We start from the raw sequence: 20,041 nt of genomic DNA, 5'->3' as shown, positions 1-20,041 counted from the left end.
GGCAACCTAAACAGCAATATCCCACTACAGTATATGCGATTAGGTGCCACAAACGCATTTCGGGAATGTGCGATCGAGCATAGCCGTAGCATCAGCGCAATTCGTCCAATTGACTCCGTCGACTAAACAACCCAACCAGCGCAACGCCATTTTCATTCCTTTGCCATAACACGTCCAATGAGGTTGCGTATGAGAGAATCCTCTCTAATTCAAGCGTAAAACATGCTTACCCGTCCCTGCCAAATCAGTGAGAGTTGCTCACTTCTTCTTGCCTTTGGCCTTCGATTTGGGAGCAGGTGCTGAGTTTGTAGAGGCAACGCTAGAAGCTCGAGATGAGGGAGTAGCAGATGTAGTTTTGCTGCCACCGCCCTTGACATTATCCAGGGCCTTGTTCTGTTTTCGTGTTAGCGATTCATCTGCAGTTGCTGACAATACTAATGGCAAACATACCTTCACGCCAGTTTTGGACTTCTTCTTAGCTGGAGCCATTCCGAGGATACTATCTTCGTCGTTCTCTTCATCGTCCGGCTCTCTTTTTCCCTTGCCGTTCACTCCATTTGCCTTCGACGGATGCACGTCCTCGAATTCCTTCACAATAGTAGTGAGAAGGGTAGTGCAACGACGGCTGATCTCAATGGGTGTCCGACTAAGGAAAAACCAGTCGAATCGGAACAGTGGGCTTTCTCGGATCTCGTCACGAATTCGCTCATAAACACCTTCCGAATCGATACCGTATCGATCTAACATCACCAAGAGGAATCTATCCTCTTCCTCGGTATATACCTTCTTGTTTGTCGTCGAGACAGAATAGTTAATCTTCATCTGCTGAAGAGGGACTCGGTATTGCTGCATTTTCTTTCGAAGCATCTTACGTTGATGTTCCGTCTTTCGCATACGCTCCTCTCCAGTATCGATCACCTGCAGATACTTGTTGTAATCTGCGATCTCGGTATATCGTTGCCAGAAGACCTTAGCATAGGCCTTAACTTCTGCAGGGGTCTTGCTGTCGACTTCCTCTGCAATCCTTTCATAATCATGTCGTCCGTAACGACCTGAGCCGTTGATGAATTGTTGAAAGTCTCTCTTGTTCCATTCACCGAAACCTTGAGTAGACAATTTCTGCTTCTCTTCCTGTTCCTCTTCGGTCAACGGTGTGGCATTGTCGATTTCCTGCTGGTCCAATGCTTGTTCGGCCTCACGCTCTGACAAGTTATCGTCATCTCCATCTGGCAAGGGAACCTTGTAACCGATTTCTTTGCGATAGTAGGCGGTCTCTCGGTCCTGGAGATCGCGAAGACGCGGAGGGTAGAACTGGTAGTCATGAACCGCAACCTGCTTGGGAGCCCGCGGCGCCTTGGGTTTGGCTTCGGCCTTACTAGTACCATAAATGGCTTGTCTGTAGAACTTATCGACAGAGTAAGATTGTTCTTTGCGCTCACGCTTCGCAGGATTAATCCAGTTCACGCCAATGTCTTTCTTCTTTCCTCCAAACACCTCACCATTCCATTCGTATGCGGATTCCGAAGAAAACTTCTGGAGATCATCGATACCTAGTTTCTCATACTTGGCATTGAGCTCCTTAGTTCTATTCTCTCCCTTCGACAAGATCTCTTCGATATCATCGTCGTTCAGATCTGTGCCCTTGGCTGCCATTCCGGTAGCTCCTTTCGTCTGAAAGACCTTCTCTGCGCCGTGTTGGATCATATCAAGAAGCTCATCCTTAGCTGCTGGGCCCTTAGCTCCAGGATGGGCACGCCCTTGCTGGATGACTAGCTGATCCAGACGAAGTTTCTGTGCAGCTCGTTCGAGAACCTTTTCTTCGATAGCACTTTCCGTGACAAACCTGTAGACAACCACCTGCTTCGTCTGACCGATCCTGTGGGCGCGATCCATGGCTTGCAGGTCGGCCTGAGGGTTCCAGTCGCTGTCATAGAGAATGACAATATCAGCGCTGGTTAGGTTGATGCCTAGACCACCGGCTCGAGTCGTGAGGAGAAAGATGAACTTCTCGGAGTCGGGCTTATTGTAATCATCAATCGCCGCAATACGATCTTCGTGCGCAGTGCTTCCGTCGATACGACAATATTTGAAGTCGCGGAATACGCAATAATCCTCGAGGATATCTAGAAGACGGCTCATTTGTGAGAAGATCAAAACACGACTACCTTGTACCTGCAGTCGTCGCAGCAGCTTGTCTAAGAGGGCCATCTTTCCAGAATTGTACACAAGATGTTCGTCGGTTGTGTAAGGAGGGCCTGGCTCCGCTCCTTCGAATAGATAAGGGTGGTTGCAGCATTTTCGTAGCTGCATGACGATGTTAAGGAGACGAGTCTTCGACTCTCGCTTACCACCGGCACCGTTGACGGCGTCGATATCCTTCTCTAGGATTTTCTGATACCACTTGACTTGCATCTCCGACATGCCGATGTAAAGATTGACCTCTTTCTTGGGCAACAAGCTTTTCTCAACATCGGCCTTGACACGACGTAACAAGAAGGGTCGAAGCACACGGTGGAGCTGCTGGACTACCACATCTGAATCCTCATCCTGACCTGAGAACCATTGGTCGAAAGCTTCACTGTCACCGAAGACATCAGGTAGCAAGAAATTCAACAGAGCCCACAACTCGTGAAGGTTGTTCTGTAGGGGCGTTCCTGTAATCAAAAGTCGGTTGCGCGAGTTGAACAAGCGGATAACCTGGGAGAGAGATGACTCCTCATTCTTGATACGATGTGCTTCGTCAATGATGATATACTCCCAAGCAAATTTCTTCAAATGGGCCTTTTCTCGAAGGATCATCTCGTAACTTGTAATGCAAACATCGAACTTCTCGTCGATTAAGCGCTCGTTGATTAGAGCATGTCGCTCTTCCTTGGCACCTTGAAGCACGAGAACATTGACTTCCGGCGTCCATTTGGCGAACTCTCGCTTCCAATTGTCGAGTGTGGACTTCGGAACTGTGATCAGGTGGGGACCTTTAATATCCATAATATGTCGTAGGTAACCCAAGAAGGAGATGGTCTGAAGCGTCTTTCCCAGACCCATTTCGTCTGCGAGGATGCCAGAGATACCGTTCTCATGTAGCGAAATAAGCCAATTCAGACCGGCAATCTGGTAATCTCTCATCTGACCCTGGACAAATGGCGGTGACTCTCGAAAGACAGTCTCTGCCGATCCACCCTGCCTCTCATCTTTGAGAAGCTCTTCATCTTCTTCGGCTTCTGTGCGACGAGCTCGGCCGGTCTCTGCGCCACCTTGACGAACACCCTTCTTCTTTGACTTCGTAGATTGTTCATTCTGACGATCGATCTCATGTATAATCTCGCGGATTTTAGGGTTCGGGTTCGTCTCGATGAAGTGGCGGAAGAGATCGGTCAATCCAAGAAGATAGCGAAATCGTCGAATACTATCATCTTCCTATTATCATATAATTATTAGTGATCAATCTTAAACTAAAATATTTTCCGATCACTCGAGTTCCTACATACCTTCGATTCGCCTAACAAGTCATGCTTCTTACCGAAAATACTTCGTCGTAACTGATTGGCTTCTGAGCGCTTCTTGCGCCCATCAGTCGGGTCGCCGGCAACACTGCTGGCTGTTGTGTTTGGGTTTGTATCAGTATCAGTCTGATCGGGGGTATCATCGATCTCCTGTTGGCAAGTCAGTATAGGTTAGAATCTAGCAAAGCGGTGGCCCCTCAGGCAACTGGAATAGTAAAGGTGATTTTATTAATAGGATAAAAACTTACCATTTCGTCAGCTTGAGCTGTGACGGGTTCTTGCGCATCGGACATAGACGCGTCCGTATCGACAGCACTGGCTCTGGGACGAGGCGGTGCCATGTTGGGAGATATATGGCGACAGACGCTCTACGCGACTGTGACGCGACGAACCAGATCAATGCCCGTTGTAAAACGAATTTACGTAGACTTTAACACGACGGCTACGGGTTAACTAAGTGTGTACAGGTTGATCTGCAAAATAAGGAGTTGTGTGAAAGCAGCACGTGTCAGAAACGAACGTGCTCGAAGTTGTGTCGCAGATGGAAATGATTGTGAATAAGTTGTGTAAAGGTGAGAGGTCTAGTAGAATTTAGAGTAGAAAGACGGGAAGAGTATCTCGAAGAAAGGTGGGCCAATTTAGCGGGTCGCCGATACCGTACTTAGATTAGCTGCCAAGGCTAGGCGTTTGGTCTGTGCGCATACCACTCTGATGGTATTTCGAGAGAACGGGAATCAGTTATCGTTGAAGATGAAGAAAAGATGGTTGGAAAAAAGATTTGGAGGATTGTGGAGAATTTACAAAAAGGTGTATGGTTTTTTTCAGCCGGGGAAGGCACCCGAGAATTAGAGATATTGACGCCAGGCAATACCTACCAGGCAATGTACCTACCGGAAGGTACGTTGTAGCTCCCATATGTACATCCATACCTACCTCCAGGGCTACAACCACCCGAGAACCTTAATTTGGTCGGGCTTGAAGGCTTCAAAAACACCTGCTAGATTTCAAAACAGGTACTAGCCAATCAACATTTTGTATAATAAGCACCACATCTGGTTCAAGCTATGATTGGTTACTGAGTGTGTAAAGCTTTCTCTCGCATCTGATAACCTTAGATGGCGCTCCCTTCTATACCCAGTACTTGTTTTAATATAGGTATTTAACAAGTACCTTTTTATATCCAATACTATACCAGAAAAATTGTATTTGTTGTTCTCGATCTCGTTCAGACCATAGAAGCAATATAAGTAGCTTTGCCAACATAGACAAATACAATAGCCCGTAAACGGCGCATTTGAAGACTAAAGGCAGGATCGCTCTATCAGTTTAGGAGTGTCTATTGCTTTATGTAATGCGGTGTCCAAAGACTGAGTCAATTCAATGATACATAGGTACCCACCTGTCTCTAAAGTAATCAAACTAAGTTATGAATTCAACTTTATTCTGCAGTGTTCAAAACTCAATCACCACGATGAACACACAGCATCAATAATCTATTATGCAAGAGCGTCCATACGGCGCCTTACATTTCAGCCCAAATAGGAGGTGACCTGACACTGCCTGAGTGAGGAAGAATGAGGAAGCAATGACGACGATGGTGGCAAGGTTCAGTCCCTGGCATGTGCGATACAGTATCCATGATTAGACCCGCTTGCGGTCTGGGCGATTTACTTAACTGCAAGAAATGCGTTCTTAGTTCGGTTCAAATTTATGTTTGACTTCTGACCCGCTTAGTTAATCTTGAGCGCAAAGCCTTCTAAGCTGACTAGAATCACACCCGGCGCGAAGATAGGTAAATGACAAAAGAACCCAGTCCGTCATCAATCAAATCTTGAATCATCTGACACCGCACTGAAGGAGCAAGGAAGACCAACAACCGGCGGACAACACCACGTAGCATCTCAAAGTTCACAATCATAGTATACTACCCTAAAGCCAAAGTGACCTACGATCGTCCCGCCTTGCTTCCTGAATTCCTAAGTCCCCTAATAAGCTTGTCACAAGTCGTCGAGTTGACCCAGGCTCAATACAACCCTAGCTGCATCTTCCATTTGCTGCTGGCTTCGGCCCACCAGTCGGCACAAGCCTAGTCCACAACAATATCCCCACCAAACCCAACGAAGAAAACGAGAAGGATCTAATCTTCAACCTTTCCGGTCTTCCTGGCCTTTTGACCGCCATCTTCTCACTAAAAGCCGACCTTTTTTGCTTCCTCTCGCTTTAGTATATCTAAGCCAGCTAGCCTGACATAATTCACCTCATCTCAAGTCTACGATGGAAGCCTTGCGAGGGTCCTCGCCATCAAAGAACTCCGCCGGCTGCGAGTCGCCCGAACAATTGCTCGACTCCTTCAAAGCCGCGGCATTATCTGTGACGAAACTATACAAGACCTCAGCCGCCGCGCAAGCCAAAGCCCGGACTGACGGCTATCAAGATTGTCTCGACGACCTCCTAGCCTTCCTTGATAAAAGCCATATCGGCCTTGGCGATGGAGAAGGATGGCAAATTCGGAAATGGGCGACTGAGCGACTAGACGGAAGGGATGCGACGCAAGAGAGCGAAGACGAAGTTGACAAAACCGAGCCTTCGTCATCGCCAGAAATTCATCGCTCAGGCAGTCAATCGCACCTATCCGCAATCCGAACCGAACCCCACGTCCAGCATGATCCTGCACCCCAGTCAGTTCACATGCAGCCATCCACCACCGGTAACGCCCCGACCGAGGAGCAGCAAATGATCACCGTCCCATCTCAAGAGAACTTCACCTTTCGGTCATCGCACCTGTACCCGCAAGAATCATACCCGAATCTCGAAAACCTGGATCTTTCCGACTCGACAAGAACGAGCGATAGTTCTAACTCGATTTCGTCGACTGTCCCGATAGCCCACCCGGCTCGGTCGCGCGTTAACAGACGAGGACCGAGGACAAGACCTACAAATCAACTCGGAAAGGGTGCCGGCCAGAAGCGCACCATCAACTTCGCCGAATTATTTGATGTCGGCGGGGTCGCTTTCGGCAAAGATATGTTCGGAAGGGACGGGAAGCGGAGTCGCCACACATGACGAACACCCTCGAGGTTTTATCGCGACCCTAAGCGGATAGGCATCGTGGGTCGACAGGTTCTCGGCTCTTCTTCGACGGTGTTTATATGGACGAGATCCCCATTAATTACGACGCATGATGGATTGAAGGGAGGATTCATATTGGAACAGGGCATTGCATGGGAAGCACCGGCAAGCATTTCGAGGCGTTGAGTACCTACTTTCGTACGGTTCATTACTATCCTGGAGGGTGAGAGGAGAGGGGCGTCCAGGAATTCTTCAACTTGATTTCCTATAGACGAAGGCCAATACCAAACCAACCAACTGTTCTAGTCACATTTTCCACCGGAGGAACTCAGGTTTCTAATAATATGCCGCGCTTGCATCGCGCCGGGGACGTAGGATAGAAGGACTGGGATGAGTTGTCGTACATAGAGTCAATCACTTGTACATTCGTCGAATTTGACTTCACGGAAAACGATGAGTATGTGATATGCTAAATAGCGCCAATAAACAGCGTTGTTAACACTAAAAATTCGTATCCTCGGTTATATCTATTGTTATTCTAACTATAGCTTCATGGTTTAAATCGTAAGCAATGTCGAAGATTCCTCTTATTAGTGTATATAGGATAATTCTCTCTCTTTCCAACTCGTCTTCGAATAGACAGTTATCCGGTGCTTAGTCGAGTTCGTATGAACCCTCCGGATGGTATCCACAACCAAGCGATTGCATTCCAACGGATATTCCCTAGCCGTTGTCTCAACCACCCGCCGATAACTATGACAACAATGGGGGAATCCGCGCTTAGCAATAGATGACAACGCACTCTAGCCAATGTGCGAATAGCTCAAACCCAGTAGTAGCTTTGACAACAACCTAAACCTAATGCTGGACTCCTAGTACCGCATTGTGGTTTCCAATAATAGTAGTAGTTATCAGTAACTAATTCAGCATTTGAATGTGGTTTATCAATAAATATTCAAGAGAGAGGAAAAGAGAAAAGGAAAAAACAAGGGGAGAACTCCAGGATTGTACATGATGTCGGATTCGGCTACTTCAAGAGGATGGTATAGATTACTAAGTAGTGATTGTTATAAACAACACGTACCTAATGTGTAAAAGATGCGCCAACTATAGTACTTATCTTAAGACCAGTCTCATTCTTTGTAGACACTACGCCTTGTGTTTGAGCTTGAGGGCCATGTAGTGACTTATTGACATTTGTATTCATGAATTTGCTCAGCACCCAGACACCTACATAGCCGAACATTGAATACCAAACCTAGGTTTTCGTTTCTCCAGGCTGTAACAACGTCCTTAACTTAGCTCCCAAATAGACGCCATCAAACCGAAAGAAATCATTCCGTTACTATGCAATTCTGTTTATTGCGCCTCTACCCTAGCTATGCAAGATCTCATATATATACATATACATCCCATTAAACCCCCCCTAATAAAACCGTACCGGCGGCGCCTCCACACCTCCATTACTCGGGCAGCATTATTTAAGCAGCAGGTAACAAGAAGCAGGTACATAGCAAGTACTCTTCAATCCTCTACTGATAACTTGGTCTCGAGCCACTTCGTAAACCTGACCGTAGGCGCGTCCACTGCCCTCCAGAAGACGTCCGCGGCCCATATGACGAGCGGGATGTTGATCATGCTCGCGAGCACGGCGCCGCAGTTGTACGAGGAACCCTCCGTGCCCGTGATATCGTAGGCCCATTCTTCTACCATGTAGCCCACGGTGTGTGTGACCGGTCCGTGCATTAAGTAGATAGCGTAGCTGATCCGACCGAAGTACTGCACGACGCCTGAGTTGAAGAAGCGTTGCCAAGACACCGAACGTGCCGTGCAGAATACGAATATGATCGACCCGATCATCTGATAGTACCGGTACTTATCTGAGAACCACTCTGGGATATATGTTGCGAGATACTCCCAACCGGGGTTGCCGTCGGGGCCGGCGTCCGGCTCCGACATAAGGTATAGGGCCGGAATGGAGAGGAATGTCCATAAAAAGTTGCACGATTTCCGTCTTTCAGGAACGCTAGCGGGCGTCTTTTCGAGTGGGAGTAGCGGTTCGGGAGCAGAAGTCGATTGTGCCGTGTTTGGCTCGTGAGCGCCTCGGATGAGATCTAGTTCGGCGAGTACCATACCCCATAGGAAGAGGAACATTTCCCACTTATCACTGCGAAGGACAAACCACATAAGGAGGCCTATGCAGACAAAGCGTACACCTGTCCGGAGTCTAGCAGTGCCAAACATTACTAGGAAGAGTATCATTGAGCACCGGAACTCTACGGGGATCGTCCATAGGTGAACATCATAGCCAGTCGCACCACCGAACTTCTCCCAGCCCCATACATGGACGAAGTTGTACATCTCCCCCATCCAATGTCGCAGTTGCTTCCGTAGGGTCTCTTCCAGAACGGGGTGATGTTCTATTACGTTGTGCATATAATCCCGATCGTTGGCGAAGTCTCTGGTCATCTCGTAAATACCGAAACGAAGTAGGATTAATACGCCGAATGTTGAGATAAGCGGTGGGAGGTATAAGCGGAAAAATCGACGAAAGACGAATGAAGTCATGGTTTTCGAGAAACCATCAAAAGAACGACTTCGAGTTTGTTTTAGTGGCTTGAGGGAGAGGGCGTATCCTGATATGACAAAAAAGATACAGACCATGGACGGTCCGCTGTATAGTAACCGAATGAACGGGAGCCTCCATATTTCGTGGTTGGCGCCGTCATGGCCCCAGCCTTCTGCTATCCTGAAGGCCGTGTAGAAATAGTGACAAAAAAAGACGAATAATGCGGCTAGGCCTCGCATGCCATCGAGGTATGCGGTAGGGTGAAGCTTCTCTGTTCGAAACCGTTCACGGGCACATCGGTGCTGGATAAAACTAGGCAGCAGAAACATGCCTGTCTTCAATATCATCGAGCTCCATGAGGATAGACGTAGACCATTGCAATAGCTCTTTGCCGTGGAGGCCCATTGTATTGTCGAAAAGCGGCCCTCGAAGTCTATGCGAGCGCTCTCGCTTTCTACGTCTGACAGAGATCTATCGTCGATGAGAGATAGCTTCTCCTCGTGGGAGAGCGAGGCCCGTGACACCGCATAACCATCCATTGTCCGGCAATGTGGTGAAAAGAAGTGAAGAATGTTTTGGTGTGAGAGTGATACTCTCCGACTAGAAAGTAAAGATTTTCGAAGAGTGACCTAGCCCCTGACTAAACGATAGACTACAACGAAGTGACGAGTTAGGCGAGCACACCGAATAGTTTCCGCTCGTCCATCTGAAGCTGTGCAGGTCACGGACCAGTTCTAACGAAGATCAATGTTGTATACCCTGTCCCTAAGGGATACTGATCGTCGAGGGTTGAGGCTGACATATGTACATAGTTTTATCAGCCTTTGCCTTTGCTTTAGTATCTACCTCTGCTGATTTATTAGCATCTGAAACAGAGTCAAATCCCCCTATTGCCACTTGGCCTAGAGAAGTAATAAGTGTAGCATGGTAATCATGTATAAGATGGCCGCTAGCACTAGCTCGCAAGCAATACTGGTTGAGTATACGAAACAAACAAGCTAGACATGATCCTGATGGAGAGAGATTCCGGATATGAGTATGGTGTGCCCAGTACGTCTCGGGCGCAACTATGGGTTGTGGCGCTTCGATTCCATGCTTTCTCCCATGTTATAGTTTGAAAAACCTGTAGGCGTAGAAATGGATTATTGGCGGTCGAACCCGTGGTCGGTGGAACGAAGTAGGTCGCAATGAAAGACTTCAAGGCTTCCCGAATAGCACGGTAATAAGTGGATACGCGGAAATACAGGGTGAATTTGTGGTATCGGCTCCGACTGCCCCGGCCAATGGATGGCCGAATCTGGTAAAATGAGTGGTTCACTGGGAAGGGATTATCGTGATACCCATCTGATCTAGAGATATTACGGGTTCAGCGGATTCAATGGAGCTCTTGGATTTCTGGGCCCCTTTTGGCCAACATGATGATCGTTGTCACGCATTGTGGAATCGTGACATTTGAAGTTTGAATACTCGCTTGGTCCAGTTGATCCTGCTTCGCTAACCGTGTCTTGGCGATGAGATGTATTGTGGTCGCGGTGGAGCGGTACATGGCTCTGTTGTTTGATCTGCAGGAACAGAAAGCTTGGTTTGTCGGTTAATCAGCTTGGATGGGGAACAGTTCATTACTTGGATCACTGCAAAGCGAGGTGAGCGTGGGGTGAGCCGCCAACTTTCGGTTATGACCGTTGAAACACCTAACGTCTTGTTATTGTTAAAGAGCTTGAGAACTGACATCGGGGGTGAAACGGGAGCTAAAACAAGTCTATTACTTTACTAAGTACGTGGATTACATAATAAACCTAGCATGTACATGCATATATGGTTACACGGGCAGCCACAAATCGTGTAAAGGTTGCATGGGTTACATGGGTCGTGGCGTGGAAGGGCAAACCTTCTTTTTACTGACCTTGGAACTTAGAAGCATTGGTTTTATTCCATTTCCCATTTTACTATTTTATTTTCTCCGTCTGTCACATCATGCACCGTAACGAGTCACTTGTTTAATGGCACCAAGCACATGCATATACGCACACAAAATCGCTTGATCAGACAATCATGTCTAATTGAATTATGTATTACGGGATTCAAGAAAGTCTATCCCAAATTCCTCATTCGGTCCTAATAGGGACTCGAAGCATTACTAATACCACTATAGTAATTAATCCACTTGAAGATCTCGGTATGCCAAACCAAGCTGTTCTCCTGGTTCAAGACCCAATGGTTCTCGTCAGGGAAATTCAGTAGCTTGCTTGGTACTCCTTTGGTCTGGAGCATGTTGAAAAGGAGGATACCTTCACTGACAGGTAATCGGAAGTCCATGGAGTTGTGCACCACAAAATGCGGCGTTGCCCAATTATCCACGTACAGCAGCGGATTCCACTCATAATAGGGCGATCCAGGTACGAAGCCGGTCTGGTTGAATGGGCCAGCAAAGTCGTGATTCATGAACCATAGTTCCTCGCTTGCGTACTGATTCAGAGTCGATGTGCTCCCGTCGTGCGTCACCAGAGCTTTGAATCGTCTTCCGAGTTCGTGTCCTTGGATCCTGGTGGTGGGTATTTCCGTCAGCAGCCGCACGGCCATTCGAACTCGCAAAAGTCAAAAATGCTTACCAGTTGGTCATATATCCACCAAAGGACGCGCCAGCTTCGATACCGTTTTCCGTATCAACATACTTCAGGTTCTCGTTGACGTAGTCCCACACGTGCACTAAATCCCAGTACGGGTACGACCCCCAATGGCCCTGGATGGCATCTGTCAAATTTTGGCCCCAACCTGAACTGGCTGTCGGATTTGGTGCGATGACGACGTAACCTTGATCCGCCCAAACTTTGAAGTTCCACCGCGTCGACCACGAGTTAAAATGCGCGCCTTGGGGACCGCCGTGGGTGATAAACGCCAACGGATAAGTCTTGCTCTCGTCGAAGCCTTCCGGATAAATGATCCAGGCTTGCTGCTTAATTTCGGAACTGTTGCTGGAATAGTAAAATTCGGACACGTCTTCAGGCTTCAGTCCCTTCAAGCCGGGATCGACAAGGTTGGCCTGGAAGTAGGTCTTGATGAGATCGCCTTCCGGCGAAACGGTGAATATATCACGGCTGGTCCATATCTTAGAATCGGACACGAGAACCGAATTGTCAGGCAAGACATAGAAGCCGGAAGGCACTCCTTCATTCGTAATATTCTTGGGCACATAAGAGTCGCCGGCAGTGAGGGGGACAGGGAATATTCGTTCTCGGCCGAGATCAGGAGCCGAAACGAAGATGGTTTCCGAGTCCTTTGACCATGCCATAGTATCAGGTGACCTATCCCAATCATGGGCAAGAGCTGTTACGTTAAAGTCTTCCGAGTCCGCATTGGCAACGTAAAGGATATTCCGGTCCGACTCGTATGCGATCCCGTTCATCTGGAAATACGCAATGTGCTTGCCAGAAGGAGAGAACCTAGGGCTCGTGGCAGCACCCTCAGCATCAAGATACTTAGTAGTTCCCCGAGCGTTAATCGCCTTTACGTCTTTGGAGGTACCGTTGAACGGCACCGTGTAGATTACATCAGCGGTGTAGTTAGCCAACGGAAGCGAGGTATCCTTGGTTAGGAAGACAACACTGTTGCCATCAGGTGAGATATCGTAGTCGCTCTCATCACTCTGGTCATAAGGACTTTCGGCACATGTGACATTGCAGATACCAGTGACATAATTGGTCAATTCGCCAGAGAAGGAATAGGAACCATTACCTCCCTTCAGTACACCTCCAAAGACGGCGTTCTTCTCCTGGTTGAGCCATGTGTCCCAGTGCCGAACATAAGTGGACGTATAAATCCTGGCCGTGCTAGCGGCTGTGCTTGCAGTTTGCTCATTGTATGCGGTGCCATTGGGGTACGCCTTGGTATATACTAAAAAGTGAATATCGCCGGATGGTACCTGAACGGCTTTGAGTCCTGAATATGGCGCAGGCAACGAGGCAATCAATTGCGCATCACCTAAGGAGTTGGCATCTGCGGAGTATAAACTTATGCCGCCATCATTTTCGGCGTTGGTGCCATTAATGTAAATGATGCTTGTCGGAGTGGGACCAACAAACACAACTTCCGAGATATCAGAGCCGTCATACCAGAGGGAGATCTCGCCGGTCTTCAAGTCGAGCTTATTCCACTGCGACGCATGCGCCTTCGTCTCGAACGTGTAGTTTGAAACCGTATAAATCGCGAAGTCCTAACGAGAGGTTAGTGTTTGCGTGAAGAGCGCTGTGGGACGCTAAATACGGACGCCACTAGGGTTTGGCGCGGCGACGCCATAGCGGTTCGCGGCAAGCATAAGCTCTGGCGTGATGCCGAGCGCGGTAGGCAGGGCAGCTAGAGCTACCTGCGCTTGAGATTGAAACCTCATATTCGCGGTGGCACAACGACGACAACCTTCATACGCCGACCTATATGAACTTGGCCCGAGCGGATGAGGGTAAACAACAAGGTTCGCGAAAAAAGGGCTCAGGGCATCATCATATAGCTACCCGCAGCTAGGATCGAAAGCTACCTTAGGCGGGGGTCACACATAGATATCAGGTAAAATGTCAACATCATGCATGTAGATTACATCGCTATCTCTTGGTATTGCGCCATTGAGGTAAGTCCCGTTTGCTACGATGGACCTAGACCAAGTCCTAGAGCTGGAATTCCAACATTCCACTTCCCGCGTCGACCGAGCCGAGCCAGGCCGCAAGAGGAGTTCAGCACTAGGAAGCCCTAACAACATGAAAAAGGCAGGTGAACGCAGGTGAGAGCTTGGCGTTCTCGTGTCGATTGAGTTCGAGAATTATCATTGGAGTCATAGTTCAGCCAGCAGCTGTCGGCTCTAATAGGCGGCCGGAAAAGGTGGACAGGGCTTTGTGCTTCCGATAACTCTCATTCGTGGGTGGGATGATGCAGGAAAGAAATATCTGGGGTTCTGTGCTGACGTTGGAATCGGCCGACTCCAAATTTCCCCATTAATTATTGCTTCTACCTACGCGAGATGGATCTACTGCCAGAATAGGAGGTGATTGGCGTCGGATAGCACGCCAATGCAAGGGGCAGCCACATCGCACAATCCGCGGTGAATCGCGTGCTTGTCCCGTTCCCGTTCCTTCGGAATTGTTTGCAACCGAAGATACATGGAAGGTTCTGAAGGTTCACGATAGGCTCAAGTCTTTCTGCTTCTGTTCTGTAAGTCATATTCTAGACTAAGATCCTTCAGATTGGATCCGGAACTTGAGGATTAGATCATCAAGCTAGGTAAGCTGCTTATACCTAAGCAGGATTCTCTAGAGCACTTGAGCTCATTATCCAAGCATTATATTGCCAGGGTTGTTTTATCATAGACGTCATTGGCTGATATTTATGCATTATACACACCTTACTCACAAACTTCTCAGATCAGTGACATCAGGTTCGATTAATCAACCCTATCTCCTAGCTTGTAATAGTCGTTTCCCACCACCAGCCACGGCAATTTATTAATAGGCCTTCTTACCATGCCTCAACTTCTTCGTTGGTGCATTGTACCTCCTGGAGTCCCCCGACGACCTTTTAGTCAACGATGTAACATTGCGCGCCGGGAAACCCTCCCAACTCGCGCCGTACGTCGCAACAGCGTGCGCAATAGCCTTGCTGGTAGCCTTGAAGGCCTCGAGGTTCAGGTTTGTCATATTATCCGCGGCGGTGTGGTAATTAGGATCGTACCGGATTCCCGCCGTGCCTCCAAACAATGTGACTTCCTCTTCAGTCTTGATGCCGTCGGCACCGGTGTCGAGCCCACCGCTCGGGACCCCGGCCTCCAAGAATGGGCCGTAGTCACTACGACCGTCAAACTCAGACGCCACGAACGGCAACTCCTGCGCCGTATACCAGTCCTCGAACAAGCTCTCGACCTCCGCCGACCCAGGCGGGCCCGAGACATTAAACGCGCTACCGTCGCCGTCATAAATGCCCAGGACGTAGTTCGGCGACGCGACCATGTCGAAGTTCAAGTACAGCCGGACCTTATCCAGGTCCGCGGGCGCCGCTTCGCTAACATAGTACTCGGACCCGAGCAGGCCCTCCTCCTCGGCCGTCCACCACGCGAACCGCACCTGGTTCGCGGCGCGGTACCGCGACAGCGCCTTGGCGATGGTGAGCAGCGCGCACGACCCGCTGCCGTTGTCGTTGATGCCGGGACCGGCGTCGACCGAGTCGCTGTGCGCGCCGAGGAACAGCACGTCCGCGGCGGACCCGCCCCGCGACGAGGCTACGACGTTGTATGATGTCGCGTTCGCGACGTACTGCCAGAATTCGCCTGATGAGGTGATGGATGTGCCGTTCGCGAGCTGCGAGACTAGGCGCAGGCCGTCGGCGCGCGAGATGCCGGCTACCGGGATCTGTGGTTTTGGGGCCTGGTTAGTCTTTACAATATGAGGTGGGTGAGTAGATACGTGGATTAGGCAGGTAGGGGCTAGGTATGTGTCGGGCTTTGCATCCTTACCAGATCGTTCACGCCGCCCAGTGTGCCGGCTGCGATGCCCACGTCGGCGTTGTTGTAGATGATGGCGCCGACAGCCCCTTTTTCTCCGGCGAACGCGATTTTCTCAACGAAAGTGCAGTTGCCTCGTGCGATGAGAGCAATCGCTCCGCTTAAGGTGTCTGGGTGATCCTCCTAATTACAATTACACGGTTAGACCGCATTCATGGTAAGAGGAAAGAAAGGATGGCATACGGCGACGCAACCAAGGTTAGCCACGGTAACCAAGGGCGTGTTCGTCCAGGTTCCGTTATTCCCGAACGAGAAGCCTCCCGCCTCGAGGGTTTCGCCGTTAATCGACAGCTCCGCGTGGGCCTCGAAGGCCACCTCGGTCGTGAATTCCTGCTGCTGGATATCGTAGTAGTCGCCGAGCGAGCTGAGCTGGTCGACGAAGTATTGGACGGTGTTAAGATGGCCTTCCGAGCCATGGACCTAGTTCCACCCGATTTATTAGCTTAGTCTCTCCCCTTTTGTAGGTAAGTATAAGACGTACTCTGTTTCTTCCGGAAGTCGCATAGGCTATGTCTTCTAGATCCTGAGCACAATCTACTAAGTCCTCTAGGAGAATAGCGTCCACCAGAGCCTGCCGAGCTACACAGTTAGCATTTTGAAGTCGGAGCTGACGCCTACAGCCTTCAAGTTTACTCACATCGTCGACTAATGGCAAATCGCGTTTGGAGAAAGTAGTACGCTTGATTGGCTCTGCGCTACCAATAACGGCGAGTAGATTTGCGGCCGTGAAGGCTACAGCAGGCCCCAGGGACTTCATGACTTTAGTCGATAGCGGCTACGCAGAGAGAAACTAAAAGTGCTACGTCTGAACAGACGGCAGTTGCAAACTCAGAGGAGACGAACTCCGAGTCAAATTGAAGACCTTTGCCGTATTTATAGGAAGCAGGTAGTATATCATACCTACTCATTTTGTGTGATGTTCTTATCTATGCTCGTGCCATTGGCTTCTGGGCATTACATGTGGTCGATAGCAACAGCAGTTCGAATGCTCCCAATGCCATGGTTTGCCATTATTGCACACGCGATATGGCCTCCATTTCGCCAAGGGGTGGCATTGAGAAAGATGTTGCGGGCAGTTGCGTTATCTTCCTCATCTAGAGCCGCCAAGTGTGGCTACACGGAGTGAGTACCTAGTTCGGGTATAGAAGAGATGACGAATTCTTGCTGCATTTCTTGGATTTTTTACGATAGGTGGGAAATATCACCAACCTATTATAAGTATATACATCGAATGAGATATGACAACAACCTCGAAGGGTTTGGATGTTCTTATTGAACATGCATTTCTATTGGTCTACAACCACTAATGTGTCGGCGAGTGAACACTAAGGCGGACACTGTTACCGGCACGGCAGCAGACACACCGAAAATCTAGAATAGGGATATCCTGCCGGAAACTGGTCCGATTGCGCCAGGCAGGATTTCGTAATTTCGTTTGTGCGAGTGCCAAGTCATTCATGATAACACCGGGGTATGTAGGGCCAGAACCGCGTGTCTAACCCGTGATATCCTCAATACTATGAAAGTCCAATTCAGATTCACCTCATATGATGTTGAACAATCGAAATGCAGATGTGACTTTCATTTATATTCGTGGACTTGATAACTGTGTGGCTACCTGCGTAGATTGCTTGGGATTCATAGACGCTACTTATAGCAAATAATTATGTAGAATAAATCTTGTTAGCAGGATAAGGGGCCTACAAACACTAATGACTTCTACGTGCGATAACATACCTAATACCGCTCTATTTTCACGTTACGGGCTAGCCATGCAGTTAGGTTTAGACCTAAAGTTTTCATCTTTAATGATACCTGATAAAGTAGATGTAAAAACGGCGAATGCAAATCTATACGTGATGTCGTTTTTCTCATGCCATACATAGCCCTCCCTTGAACGCCAGCAACTCCAATTACAGACACGATGCTTCCACCTATTTTCATCAAGTCAACTAGTTGTCTAACCAGTCAAGGAAATCGGGCGTGAAGTAACTGATGACAATTGAAGCGCCTGCTCGAAGAATTCCTTCCGTCACCTCGAATGCCATCGTTTTGAGATCGAAGACACCGGCCTTTGCGGCAGCGTGGACCATCGCATATTCTCCACTCACGTGGTAAGCAGCAATGGGACGACCCTCGCTTCGGTCCTTCGCGTCACTAATTATGTCGAGATATTGAGCGGCCGGCTTCACCATGATGATATCAGCCCCCTCTTCGATGTCTCTGAGTATGGCTCGTCGTGCAAGTCCACGTCCTCCCGGCGGCAACTGGTAGCACTTTCGGTCGCCAAACGAAGGTGCCGAACCGGCAGCATCTCTGAAGGGACCATATAGACAGCCAGAGAACTTGGCGGCGTATGACATCAAAGTAGTCTTGTGCGCAATCCCCTCCTCTATTAACTTTGCCTTGATGGCGTGGATGCGACCGTCGTTCATGTCGGATGGTGCGACGCAGTGAGCACCAGCAAGAGCGTAGGCGACAGCGACATCGGAGATTCGATCTACTGACAACTGATTGTTCAAAGTCGCATCATCCTTGAGGATACCACAGTGGCCATGTGAGGTATATTCGCAAAGGCAGACGTCGACGGCGATGTATAGGTGGGGGAATCTCTGTCGCAACAAGCGGATCCCCTGGATGACTGGGCCATTCGGATCGTCGGCCGCAGTGCCTAGAGCATCTTTGGAACCGGGTTTGAGAGGGACTCCGAAAAGGATGACTGATCGGAGGCCCTTGCGCACCAACGGCTCTAGGAATGGAACCAACTTATTGAGTCCCCAGCGTTTCTGGCCAGGAAGGGAGGGGATTAGGGTTTCATCGTTCTCGATATCCGAAATAAAGATAGGGTAAATTAACATCGACTGAGTCCGAATTGTTAGTCTGTTAAGATATTATCTACTTTGAAGAAACTGGCCCACCTTGGTCAATTGGCGCTCAGCTTGCCATGCTCGAGCAAGAGGATGATGATAGCCACTGTGAAGCTGGCTCGAGATGTTGCCGGCAATGCTTACGCTTGTGGCTGCTGTGCTTGCGTACGACTTTGCTCGAGACATCTGGGAGGCGCCGTCGTCCATAGTAGAAACTGATGTGGTACCTCGGGGCTGGCGCGGGGTATTCGCATCTCGAATGGTGAGGTCCTGGACAAGGCTTGAGAACGACATTTTGTTGGATTTTCGTCGAAATTAAATGAAGAAGAGAAAAAAAAAGGATCGGAGATGTCGGGTCGAATTGACTTGGACGGATTGTGGGAAGTTGGTTCGACTTAAGAGGCGCAGGTGTCAAGTTCAAGTTGAGCTGTAAGAGAGTGGAGTAAGTCGAGAAACCAAGTCCAGCTGCAGTCGAGACCGACGATCTAGATGTAACCGTCTTCGGTGGAAAAGAAGACAGCTCAGTTAGTATTTGGTGTGGTTGCTGAGTAGAAGCTAAGTGAAAGAAGTGGATTTAAAGGTAAAGAAATAGTAAGTTTGCGATGGAGAAGTCACGGCTTTTGAAACTTTTTGAAACTTTTGAAACTCGTGCCTGCTCGTGCTTACGATTGAATTTTCGCCTCTCGGACGAGGACCCTTGAACGAACTCCACCGTTATTCACCTTTTTAGCAAATCGAACCTTCGCGCCTTCTATTCAGTATGTAGCACAATAGCATTGCCATTTTACGGATGTGCTGGAAATGGATGCCGACATTTGCCGTGTACCGAAGTACTGTAAGTCATAAAGTCGCCATTCGCCAATCAAATTTGCTCAGTTTGAAAATACGTCTTATCAATCTAATGCAGGTGCGACATTCCCGAGGTTGCACACAGCACTCTATTGTGCGCCTATCAACTCAATTACGTACCTTTACCTCTACTTACATATCTCCAATACTAACATTAAGCATTGCTTTCCTTGTACCACCACATGCATCCAATCATTCTCAAATAAACGGGATACCGAAAGCCACAAATTCCAGGTTCTAACCAAGTACGTAGCTTTCCAATTCACAATAAACCCAGCTGTCTACGGACAAAACTGAAATACGGCGAGGCTTCCATAACCGCCATTAGTATAACCGAAGGCTGTTGTATCTCCTTTATGAACAATATTGCTCATAATACCGGGCCATGCGGAGGTATATGATGCCTCAAACAGGCCGTATATAACACAAGAGAAGTAAAGCAACGGAAGAGATAATGACAATCCCCATACTACCAAGGCACCAAAACTTGCTCCAAAGACGGCAGCGACACTTATCAGAAGGATCATAGTTGCCGAGCTGTACGACGCCGCACCGAAAGCATTTCGAGCACAAGTGGGTAGGGAGATGAATCCCCGGCAAGAAGTACCCCGTTGCTTCTACGACATTTACAAGCTGGTATAGCCAG

General features: G+C 48.8%; 6 protein-coding genes across 6 annotated transcripts; 1 reads left to right on the top strand and 5 right to left on the bottom strand.

The window, feature by feature from the left end:
- Positions 1 to 258: 258 nt before the first annotated feature.
- F4807DRAFT_458519 (SWI/SNF family of DNA-dependent ATPase) lies at positions 259 to 3,844 on the bottom strand (the record flags this gene model as incomplete). The annotated part of the gene is made up of 4 exons (XM_048001218.1): positions 259 to 393; positions 451 to 3,417; positions 3,489 to 3,653; positions 3,752 to 3,844. The coding sequence occupies 4 exons, from the start codon at positions 3,842 to 3,844 to the stop codon at positions 259 to 261; spliced, it is 3,360 nt and encodes a 1,119-aa protein (XP_047856144.1).
- Positions 3,845 to 5,197: 1,353 nt separating this feature from the next.
- Positions 5,198 to 7,080, top strand: F4807DRAFT_418470 (uncharacterized protein). The gene is made up of 2 exons (XM_047997317.1): positions 5,198 to 5,295; positions 5,361 to 7,080. Exon 2 carries the CDS (start codon positions 5,778 to 5,780, stop codon positions 6,564 to 6,566), a length of 789 nt encoding a protein of 262 aa, XP_047856143.1. The 5' UTR covers positions 5,198 to 5,295; positions 5,361 to 5,777; the 3' UTR covers positions 6,567 to 7,080.
- A 963-nt stretch (positions 7,081 to 8,043) lies between these two features.
- F4807DRAFT_396369 (acyltransferase) lies at positions 8,044 to 10,157 on the bottom strand. Its single transcript, XM_047995958.1, has one exon. The coding sequence runs from the start codon at positions 9,678 to 9,680 to the stop codon at positions 8,097 to 8,099; it is 1,584 nt and encodes a 527-aa protein (XP_047856142.1). The 5' UTR covers positions 9,681 to 10,157; the 3' UTR covers positions 8,044 to 8,096.
- Positions 10,158 to 11,107: 950 nt separating this feature from the next.
- F4807DRAFT_418465 (alpha/beta-hydrolase) lies at positions 11,108 to 13,750 on the bottom strand. Its single transcript, XM_047997316.1, has 3 exons — positions 13,406 to 13,750; positions 11,751 to 13,351; positions 11,108 to 11,683 (listed from the first exon to the last, which is right to left on the bottom strand). The coding sequence occupies exons 1-3, from the start codon at positions 13,523 to 13,525 to the stop codon at positions 11,257 to 11,259; spliced, it is 2,148 nt and encodes a 715-aa protein (XP_047856141.1). The 5' UTR covers positions 13,526 to 13,750; the 3' UTR covers positions 11,108 to 11,256.
- Positions 13,751 to 14,328: 578 nt separating this feature from the next.
- F4807DRAFT_418464 (Zn-dependent exopeptidase) lies at positions 14,329 to 16,922 on the bottom strand. The gene is made up of 5 exons (XM_047997315.1): positions 16,317 to 16,922; positions 16,161 to 16,250; positions 15,863 to 16,099; positions 15,632 to 15,802; positions 14,329 to 15,527 (listed from the first exon to the last, which is right to left on the bottom strand). The coding sequence occupies exons 1-5, from the start codon at positions 16,434 to 16,436 to the stop codon at positions 14,628 to 14,630; spliced, it is 1,518 nt and encodes a 505-aa protein (XP_047856140.1). The 5' UTR covers positions 16,437 to 16,922; the 3' UTR covers positions 14,329 to 14,627.
- Positions 16,923 to 17,088: 166 nt separating this feature from the next.
- F4807DRAFT_418462 (tetrapyrrole biosynthesis, porphobilinogen synthase) lies at positions 17,089 to 19,322 on the bottom strand. The gene is made up of 2 exons (XM_047997314.1): positions 18,598 to 19,322; positions 17,089 to 18,540 (listed from the first exon to the last, which is right to left on the bottom strand). Exons 1-2 carry the CDS (start codon positions 18,838 to 18,840, stop codon positions 17,632 to 17,634), a joined length of 1,152 nt encoding a protein of 383 aa, XP_047856139.1. The 5' UTR covers positions 18,841 to 19,322; the 3' UTR covers positions 17,089 to 17,631.
- Positions 19,323 to 20,041: the final 719 nt, after the last annotated feature.

The sequence above is a fragment of the Annulohypoxylon truncatum genome, assembly GCF_022578515.1.
Source record: "Annulohypoxylon truncatum strain CBS 140777 unplaced genomic scaffold F4807scaffold_9, whole genome shotgun sequence".
Taxonomy (NCBI): Eukaryota; Fungi; Ascomycota; class Sordariomycetes; order Xylariales; family Hypoxylaceae; genus Annulohypoxylon; species Annulohypoxylon truncatum.
The sequence above is the reverse complement of the archived record's forward strand: the minus strand, read 5'-3'. Positions and strand labels throughout refer to the sequence as shown.